Raw genomic sequence first — 10948 nt, 5'->3', positions numbered from 1 at the left:
AAAGCTGACTCATTAGAAAAGACCCTGATGCTGGGAAAGATTGAAGGCAGGAGGAGAAGGGGTCGACAGAGGATGAGATGGTTGGATGACATCACTGAGTCAATGGACATGAGTTTGAGTAAGCTCTGCGAGTTGGTGATGGACAGGGAAGCCTACGTGCTGCAGTCCATGGGCTCGCAAAGAGTTGGACAGGACTGAGTGACTGAACTGAACTGGGGGTGCACAGTATAAATCTAGGCATGTTTTGTTGTCCTTTAGTTGCTAAGTTGAGTCCGACTCTTTGTGACCCTGTGGATAAACAGGCCATGATTAGCAGGCTACTAACATTGGAAATAAAAACAGGAGGTTGTTGCCCACTAGGTGCTGACAATCTAAAGCTCTAGACAAAGGACAGGTGGCCACCGAGGACCTGGATGCCTGGCATGTTCTAACACACTTCAGATTTTGCAGAGAAGTGACAGAGGGTTAGGTATAATGAAATTTTCTGCTGGTGGAGAAACCTGGGGCATTTGCTCTCCTGAGCTATGACTTAGAAACTAACAGCATTTGTCCTTTGGTTAAGGGGGAAAGTGAATGACAGGTTGTGAAGCAGCTGTCAGCTGGGCCCTGTAGCTCTAGCCTCACCCTGGAGAGAAGGCCATTTTTATCCCTTTGGGTAGAAGAGCCCAGGGGGCCAGGAGAGACACTTCCTGGACCAGGTAAAAGCCTTCAAAGCCATTCCTTTTGTTCTGGAGAGGAGTTGAAAAAAGAACATCATTCTAGAGGTAGGTAAGATTTGCATAACATGCCACTTAGTTTTTATTTTCTAATTGTAAGCAGAGGGCCTGATTCCACCAGTGAGAGGAAGTGATTTAACCCTTTCAGTTCACAAACCAACATACCCACCCCCCCACCCCAGCCCCAACCCCCGCTCCCCTACGGCTCAGGAACTTAAATGGAGCCCTGGAGACCCAAAGAAATGAACCCATTTCCAGAAAGTGAAGATTTCCTTTCTACTGCTTAGAAGATCAGATTCACTTTGCATATAATTTTTCAAAAGTCAGCACACTTCTACATTATATCATAGTCCTGGGTAATAAAGAATGCTATACACATTTTCCCAGGAGAAAAATAAGGTCAGGCCTTTACTTTTCTGCGGTCATGACTTGCAAAATTGACAAGTCAAAGTCTGTTGCGAAGGTCAGCCTAGCTCAGAGAAGGGAGATTTCTGTAAGGTACGAAATTACAGAAGAAATCCATGTTTTACGAGTAACTGTGATATGTATTAGCAAATGTGAGATTCCTAAAAAGTTTTCAGTGGAACGCTAGCCTCTCAGTGTCCTATATTGCTCTATACCTATAAATAATAAAAAAGGCTGATAACATTGCTTTATGTAAGGAAGCTTAGAAATCACTCTCAGATAAGTGCTTTTGACCTAAATCTTGTAGCGCCTCGATCTGACATGTAACCCCACAACTGTGAAATTCTGTGAGATTTAACAGTCTCAAACTGCCAACTGACCCAACCATAAAGCAAGTGGAGATAAAGATTTACAGTCTAACATGATACAATTAGACATTCACCTTCTATTTATTTCAGTTGCAGCTAAGCATTTAACCTACTTAAAAGCTGAAGGTTTTTTCATTAAAATATAAATGCTTGTTTATCATTCATTCTATGCCACCTCCCCTGCATCCTACAAATCAGTCTATTATGAATGAAGAGATTAGTTAGTTTCAGAGAAAGGAGTAAACAGGAATGGTTTCTGTAAAATCCTTCTAGACATGCAAAGATAAAAGATGGCTTTGCCACACAAAATAACCAGATACAAATAGCTGTTCAGAAGCAGCACACCTAAGGAGTCCTTTAATCAAATATTTAGGTTACCTGCCAAAAAGACCATGATCTCTTCAAAATGCAATGCGGATTAAAGTGTTATCTAACACAAGCAGAAAACTAACCTTGGAGTGGAAGTTTGAAATGTGTTCATCATAATTTTCATGTCTTTGGATAGAGAAACCAGCTTTTTCAGCTAGATTGCAAAACTGGTTTAAAGTATTCCCTCGGCGTGGGGCGAATACCATTGCTTTCCCCTAGAACATTAAAAAGGAAATTCACACATTGTAAAACTGGAAGACAACCAAACATAACAGACATTGGTGAAAACATTTAGTGTACAGCTCTCAGGTAGAAAACTCAATTGTCTTGAGATATCCACCAAGGATGGGCAGACACAGTGGGACTCATTTCCAGGATAGATAGACATCAAATAAGAGAAAAATGTCGTATTTAAATGTCCAGTGCTATGTTTTATCACCTTCAAACAATGCATGTAATAAATAATATGGGACTCGACGTTGGTCTTTTGTACGATACATACCTCTCTTGGGTCCAGTGGTTTAAATCATCGACTAGATTTTAGAATAACAGGTCCAGGGCAGTGTTACCCACCTTGCAACTCCTTAGCAGCTGCCAACACATCCGCAACACAGCTCCAGAGCATGTGGCCACAGATGCCTGTAAATGTTAGTTTATTGTGCCCTGGAAATTCAGTACCGAGAAATCCTCCACAGAGACGGGTAACCACAATCCATTTCAGTTCTGCCACCAGCCTTTTCTGTGACCATACTGCCAGAGACAGAACTTTAGGATCTTGATTTCCAACTCTACTGGATCCCTCGTAAGGGTCATCGTTATGGCAAAGCAGTTCCTCACAGTTATCCAAGTGGTTACTTTTCAAAGAAAGTGGTACAATGAGGGCTAGTAAGCTTTTCTAAATAAACTGCACAACCCTATCTGATGGTTGTAGTGGGGAGCGTGGGGAGACTTGATCAAAATATATACCAGATTTCAGAAGACCCTCTGAAACTCCACAACGAATATTTACTAACTACTGGCTGCACGTGAATTTTCCTTCTCCCTTTGAGATGTGCACAGAATGACTAAACTTCAGAATAGTCTTTTTCCTTTTATTTGTTCAAAAGATGACTATGCTTCTGTTAATTTCAAGGTTATACATTATCTCTAGGAAATACCACTTCAGGTTTTGAGAGAATTATGAAAATATATCCCAGTTTCTTTTGAAAGTTGCTTTATCGTTCATACCTGCCAACTGTCTATTGAGTATCAGGGACATGGCAGACACTGGGGCTGGTGCTCTATGCACATCCTCTCCTTTAGTCTTCAAATGACCCATCAAGATAGGGATTTTCAGCTCCACTCTAGAGGATGCTCAGAAAGGTTAGCTCATTGTCCAAGATGACACATCAGTAAGTGACTAGAAACTGACCTGACTCCCAATGCCAATGCTCTTTCCATTATACAACACTCCCTTCGTATTAGTCATAGTGATGGCAATAGTAATACAAGCGACCACTTTGCTAGGTGCTTCACGAGCCTTCCCTCTAATCCCCTCAACAATTTTCTCAACAACTGTGTACAGTAGACATTACATTTTACAGATGATTAAACATGCTGTAAAGGGTTTGAAGACTAAGAGGAGGAAATGTGTGGCAGAAAGGGGTTTGGACTTAAAAGGGGATCTCTACCATTAGACAGCGGTGTCACCTCAGGAAAATCAGGGGAAAAAGTCATAGAACTATTGACCTAGGAGACACCTTGGAGATGACATGAGTCCAATCTCCTCATTTTTCAGATAAGAGACTCAAGTTATCCTAGCTGACTCACTGAGTTTTCTCATCCATTAAATGGGAAGAATAAAACCTCCCTTGCCTCCCCCCACCCCCAGCAAGTTGTGAGGATCAAATGAGGCAATGAGTGTGAAAATAATTTCAGAAAAGTTTGTATAGATGTAAGAAAGACTAGGAGCATCTACACCACCTGATGGTGCTATAAAGATTCTACCAACTTCCTCTCCTTCTCTCTTCCCCTCATTTAGCTGCAAGAAAACGCACTGATCCACTGTCCTGGACATCAAGTGTGTTTTCATACTGTGTTTACATAGACATGTATACACTCAGGCACATAATTATAGCAGCACCAATCATGCCACTACACTCAAGGTTCTGTCAGCTTTTCCAATATTAATTGCTATTTTCAGGCGGTTTTCAAACTTAGCAGCAAAAATTCATTTTGATGTGAAACTAGATATAATACATGGTCTCAGCAGGGGAGCAAAAGTCTCCATGGGGAAAAAAAAAGGAGGAGCACTAGTAGGTCATTTTAGTCCTTTCTAAGAGCTGATTGTCATTCTGGATTTTTGAATAATGGAAGTGGTTTTATTTTAAAGTCACCTGTCTTACCATTATAATCAAAGAGTTGATTTTTGACAGCTGTTATCTAAATTATATATCATAATGTTTAAGGACTAAGGGGTTGTGGTTGGGTTGATGTTTGCATTCACAAAACACACCTCTGCCCTCACCCCAGCCCTCTGCTGGTTGGGGTGAGCTGTAAGGGGATTGCAGCTGAGCTTGTGTCTCAGTTTACCTGTCCTTCCACACCCACTGCACCTAGAATAGCCACCCTCCCCACCCCCTCTCGCTGCTCTGTGTGTATCCTTAGCCCTCAGCACCACTGACACACATCACATCCTTATTTGTTATTGCCTTTCTCCTCTGGCTAGAATGTATACTCCAGGAAAATGGGATCTTCTAATGTTTCATTCACTACATTTTCTCAGTGCCTAGCATAGAAAAGACGATCAATATTTGCTGAAAGAATAAGCTAAATCCAGACGTTGAATAATCTGAAAAATACAAGTCTCTGGGAATTCGAAGGCCACATTCTAACGTTCATTCTTTAGAAAAGATTTTCTCCAAGAAGCTTTTACAGAGTCAGTGGCTCTAATGGGATTTCAGAGGGCAGCTTTCTGTGCACAATACTGTCCCCACAAGAAAGAGAAAGAGCAAGCTGTAGTTTTAATCTCTAATTACTCAGTTATGAGTTTCAAAATGTTTTCTTTTTCATTTCGTTGAACGCTGACACCTTTGAGATGTGGATTAATGTTTAGGAGGGACAATAGGACATCATCCATTCATTCAGTAGCATCCACTGTTTGCCCTACTGAGTGCCAGCCTCTCCCCAATAATGAATGGTTTCAGAAGCCCGCCCCCCCCCACCATATCTCCAGTGGAGCAGGACACTTTGTTACAGTCAGTGGAATATGCCTCACAATTTAGGCTTCAAAAATCAAACCAAGAAAAAGAACATAGATTTCAAATTAGCCCATTATTTTAGAAAAATTATTTTCAGTTTACCAAAGCACAACTTTCTAAGCATTCACAGTCACAGAATCATTTTAAACTCTGATTGAACACTCAATTGAATGTAAAATTTAGACTGATGAACAGAAATTTGAGAGAATTCATTTATCCCTGGAGAGGAGTTCCACAAAACAACAATGATCTTGTTTACACTGTAAGCTCAGTTGTTGTTATTCTGCTAGACTAATCTATACTCATGGAGAAGGTGACGGCACCCCACTCCAGTGCTCTTGCCTGGAAAATCCCATGGATGGAGGAGCCTGGTGGGCTGCAGTCCATGGGGTCGTGAAGAGTCGGACACGACTGAGTGACTTCCCTTTCACTTTCCACTTTCATGCATTGGAGAAGGAAATGGCAACCCACTCCAGTGTTCTTGCCTGGAGAGTCCCAGGGACGGGGGAGCCTGGTGGGCTGCCGTCTATGGGGTTGCACAGGGTCGGACACGACTGAAGTGACTTAGCAATCTATACTCATAGAGTAAAGGATGTGCACTTCTGGAAAACATAAGTCTTCTTCAGACTTATTTTGCAAAGAACAGGCTACACTTTTTCATTTCCAGGTGATCCACCATTAGCTATCGATTACATGTGTAGGCTTAAATTTATTTTCTAGCCATGTCTTCATCTGGTTTCTGAGATGCGGCCTTCGCCTGCTTCCTCCCCAACATTTCTCTCGTCAGTCAGTCCAACCCTGGCTTCTTTTTATCACCTGCCTTTTCATTGTCAGTAGTCCCCAGGACTCTGTCTGCTTTTTCTTTATGTTTTATACAGCTCCAGGCAATTGTGCTGAAGTCCACATCTTCAACTCTCACTTATGCATTACAAACTCCCAAGTACACAGCTGCAGCAGTCACCATTGTCCAGTTCACATACCTGGGTTTTCAGGTGCCTACTAGATAGAGCCCTCCATGGGGATGTTCCGAAAGTATCTTTAACCCATTCTGTCTAAAATGGAATTCAATAGACGTTGGCCTAAACCTCTACCCTTCCCAGGGCACTATTCATCCATCTCTCTCTTTCTTTCTCTCTCTCACACGCACAGCTGAGTACCTATTAAGTACCAAATACTTCCATACCCTTCACCTTCAAAATGAAACTGGAAATCAGGAAATCATGACGTTGCCTTTTAAAACCATTGTATCTTATTTTATCCCCAAGGAGCAGTCCAGAAATGTTTGCTGAATGAACCTCTTGGTGAATACCCATCCAGTTCCCTCTTCTCCACCTTTAGGTCTTCACTGGCTCCTAACTGTACAGTTTTAGGTAGAAGTTGGTTCACGGTGGACCCATGAAGAGCCTTGCTGCTTTCAATCTCTTTCTTATTTCGAAACCAGCTTTTATGCTGGCCAGAGTGATCTTTCTTGGACCCACGTCCGACTATATCACTGCTCAAAAACTTTCAATGGCTATTACCCATAAAGTCTAGTCTCTCCAACATCATGTTCTCAGCCTGTCTTAAAGTGGTACCCAAACTAACTCATCTCCCGCCCCTCCCCCAGTGTAACAGACACTCCTAAACTCCAATCAGAGCAAACTCCTGCGAACTCCACATGCTCTTTCGTACTCCCCACCTGTGAGTTCTATTCTTTCCACCAGGGATGCTACTTTCTAGTCCCCTTCTACTGAGGCTCAGAATGGCCTTCTTACTGATCAACGGAAGTCACTACTCCTGCCTCTAGGGAACTCTTCCTCAGGCAATTAGCTATTCTTTGTGCTGCATTCCAGTACCTAGACTATTGCATTGTAATTCCTAGGAGTTGTGCATTAATCTTCCCTGCTATACAGTGAGATTCTTTATAGTGCTGGTTATTCTTATTCATACCCCACAGTCCCAGCACAGTGCTAGGCAGAGAGCAGTTGCTCAACAAAGGTTTGTTGACTCAAGACAGAGTTCAGTCCTTTAAGGATCTCACATTCTATGGAAGGTGTCAATTAGAAAGATTCACACAACAAACAAAAGCAGCACCAGGCTCTATATGATCGAGCGCTGGGCTGTTATAAGCCATTCTGCACTGTCCATTGTAGTTCCAGCTATGTGTGTGAGGTCTCCATGACCACATTCTAAATTCCTCAGGGGCAGAGACTCAGCACTGCACATGCTGGATAAACACCTGGGTGGACTTCCAAAAAGAACTTCTAAGGGATAGGCCCCTGAATTCAGGGTCTTAAAAATCGTCTGGGGATTCTCTGCTCCTACAACCAGAAGAGCCGGGTTTGGCCGAACACAGCTTCTCATCGAAGACAGGGGAAGCTTTGTTGGGCCTCTGACCCAGCAAACAGGAACCGAACCCAAAGCTCTTACAGCACCATCTCAGTTCATGCCACTGAACCCATACTCACGAGGCATTTCCCTGAGATAAGCAAAAACAGAGGTTTATACAGATGGTTGCAGAGATGCTAGATTAAAAAAAAAAAAGATGGTAAAATATGTCAGTAAAAAGAAACTGCTTAAGACTTCCCTGGTGGTCCAGTGGTTAAGGCTCTGTGGTCCCAGTGTAGAGGGCCCAGGTTCAATCCCTGGTCAGGGAACTAGATCCTATATGCCCCAGCTAAAAGATCCCATATGCCGTAACTAAGACCCAGGGCAGTCAAAGAAAAAAAAAAAAAAAAGAAACTGCTTTTCTAAAATGAGAGTCCATGATTTACTTCTATAGCATGGCTTACGTGCAGTCAGGACTCTAGGAATTTGGCAGTTATTTAGGGCCAGTTTCTAAAGAAGGTTAAATGAGTTCCAAAGGATATTTTTGAATTCTTGACGATGGTGAGCAGTGATGATAAGCTGGAGATCTGTCCATACTGCATCCCCAACCATCTCCTCATAGTCCTGAGTAAATTCACACTGTCCAACTGGCTTGGCTTCCCTCCCTGCCCCCAAAGCCATTTCACAGGAATATCAGTAGGTGTCACTCGTTGGTTGTCACTTTCGGACCAAAGTTCAACTTGTAGGCTGCTGTGGCTGTATTTTAAATTACATCTGGGTCCTGTTATATCAGACATGGCTGATGGTCTTTAAGGAACACAGTATTAAGGGCTCAGCTATGACTCATCAGCAACAAGAAGCCTCTCACCAGAGGGAAAGAGGTGGGGGAGGAAAGATACCTGTTGCTTCTTGGAATGAGTAACACTTGCTGATTCCCTGGTGGCTGAGACACTAAAGAATCCACCTATAATGCAGGAGATCTGGGTTTGATCCCTGGGTTGAGGAGATCCCCTGGAGAAGGGAATGGCAAGTCACTCCAGTATTCTTGCCTAGAGAATTCCATGGACAGAGGAGTCCATGGGGTTGCAAAGAATCGGACATGACTGATCATCTAACACTGTCATTTCTTCTTAAAATCTTTTCTTGTCATCTTTTAAGTCTGCTAGAGAGTTCCTGTAGCATTCTGGCAGGGGTCAGATGTTTTTATAGCTTCTCTCAACCAGTAAGCAGAAGAATCCATTTGGAGCAAGCAATGATCATTTCTTGCTGACGTTTGGGGCTTCCTGTAATGACTTTCCAGGCATAGGTGCCTGTCTGCCCAAGGATCCAGGCTTAGCTCTGTGATTTGACACTGCTCCTGGGTCAAGCCAGGAACCCACTCTGGTGGCTAAGCTCTCTCTGGGGGCCTGTATCCCCTCATTTATGACCCCCATTATAAAAACTGAAAAGCAGGGAAACTCCTCCCCTCCACCTACTTTCTTTGCTTCTGGATCCTCTGACTCCAGACAGCAGATTTGCCTTAGCTAGAACTCAAGGAATCACACTCCCCAATAATGGCAGAATCCATTTCTTCACACAGGTTGACACTTGAATCTCCATGTTGCAATGATTTAATCCTGGCCATCTAGTAGGAATTTCTCTCCCCTCACTTGATGGGGGCGCCTGTAGTAAAAAGTGTCATCTTCATCCAGGTAGACAATCCTCCGGACCTTCTGCAGAGCCTGCAGCAGGCAAGTAGGACGTGGGTACAGGGAGATGCAGCAGGCCTAGTTATGTGTAGACATCATCCAAGTCCAAGTTCAAGAAAAAAAAAATTTCCCCTTCTGCCAAGCATTTCTCTGAGGACAGTTTTTGAAAACAGCCCTGTGTATTCTATACCCATCATGGCTGGGAAGTCCCTCTAGTTCTTCAAGGCTGCAAGACTGAACACATACTCATTCAGAGTCAGTTATGTGCTAAAGCTTCCAATGCACTGACTTGTTTTTTCCTCATTTTACAGATGAGAAACTGAGGCTCTGAGAGATGAATCTAGTAAGTGGCTCAATAGTAAGAACAAATTGGGTTTTGTACACAGACATTTCTGGGTCTATCTACTAATACTTTACCCTTGGAAACTGGGGCCCACCTGTGAATTCAAAGTGTTTGGCCAAAGTGCAGCTTTGGCTGAGCACCCTGAGGACTTGTTTCATCTCCACTGAGTCTGCTGAGCCCTTGAATTACTAAGAGCTCAGGACCCACCAGTGCAGCTGTCCTATCTGTTTCTCTGTGGGCCTTTTCCAGTACCTTCAGCCTCTGGGCCACAAAACCATGGAAGAGTGGACTGGGCTCAAGAAACCATTAAAAGCAGCTCTAATTGTTATGGGATAAAGCCTTTAATGTTATCTTGGTCTTGGACTGTGATGTCCACGACATACACACTCAGTGAGGGGTGGGGGGACGTCCTTTGGAAGTAGGACAGCAGGCCTGAGAGGCAAGGAGAAGAGCAGTTTTTCTCCAGGTGCCCCCATGTTTTGGGCACCCTTCCAGTCCCCTGGCATGGGAGACAGAGCTACTGTGGCTCTCTTCTGAGTCCCTGTGGCCCTTCCTGGGTCCATCTGGGTAGCGTTCCCAGGAGTGCAAAGGCCCTGCCACCCCAGACCTCTCAGTGGAGTGAGATTCCTGGGTGGGAACTTCAGTATGTCCATGTACCATCTATGACTGGGATTTTCCCCCTTATGGTGGACTCCTGCCCTCTTAGGCTGGAATACTTGTCAGTCCAAGCAGTGCTGCAGGACAGGAGGGGCCTGAGTGAGGGCCCCTGCTCTCATTTCTTATGCTGCATTTTGATGTGGCCCCCTTTGTTTTTGTTTTAATTAAGTTAGATGTTTAAGAATATTTATTTGTTTATTTATTTATTTTTTTGCTGTGCTGGGTCTTTGTTGCTGCATGGGCTTTTCTCTAGTTGCAGAGAGTGGGGGTTACTCTCCAGTTGCAATGCACTGGCTTCTCACTGGTGGCTTCTCCTGTTGCGGAGCATGGGTTCAGTACCTGCAGCTCCCAGGCTCTAGAGCACAGGCTCAATAGTTGCGGCACGTGGACTTAGTTTCTCTGTGGCACGTAGGATCTTCATGGGCCAGGGATCAAACCCATGTCTCCTGCACTGGCAAGTGGATTCTTTACCACTGAGCCACCAGGGAAGCCCATGATGCAGGCCCCTTTGATTCGGCTTCCCCAGCTCTACACAGAGCATAAGTAAGCACCATCCACTCTAGGGCTGGGTCTTATCCTCCCAGTTAAGGGTGAGCATCTGCTTCAGTAGGAGTGCTGCTGTCCTCTGAGGAGGCTGCTGTGTGGAGCCATACTTCAGACAAGGAGGAGCATCATTCAGAGTTTAATAGAGGGTACAGGAGAGCTACTAGATGTTCCAGTTCAATCTCCACTTAGGTCTATTCATAGCTTGGGCAGTTTTCTATTGTAAATCATGTGAATGATTTACAGTAGATCCTACGTAAACCTATGAATCCTATGTAAACTATGTAATTCCTTCTTCTGCCGAGCTTCCCTG

At 43.9% G+C, this 10948-nt stretch overlaps 1 protein-coding gene across 2 annotated transcripts in view; it reads right to left on the bottom strand.

Annotated features, from left to right (window-relative positions):
* CAMKMT (calmodulin-lysine N-methyltransferase) overlaps positions 1–10948 on the bottom strand; it is a 439963-nt gene that overhangs the window by 4872 nt on the left and 424143 nt on the right. For both annotated transcript variants that reach the window (XM_027555153.1, XM_027555152.1), the window contains one exon: positions 1942–2073. In XM_027555153.1, the coding sequence (XP_027410954.1) occupies positions 1942–2073 (132 nt within the window). The remainder of the gene's footprint in view (positions 1–1941; positions 2074–10948) is intronic.

Source organism: Bos indicus x Bos taurus, chromosome 11 (assembly GCF_003369695.1).
Source record: "Bos indicus x Bos taurus breed Angus x Brahman F1 hybrid chromosome 11, Bos_hybrid_MaternalHap_v2.0, whole genome shotgun sequence".
Taxonomy (NCBI): domain Eukaryota; kingdom Metazoa; phylum Chordata; class Mammalia; order Artiodactyla; family Bovidae; genus Bos; species Bos indicus x Bos taurus.
Note: the sequence above shows the minus strand (reverse complement) of the source record. Positions and strands in the feature narration are given on the sequence as shown.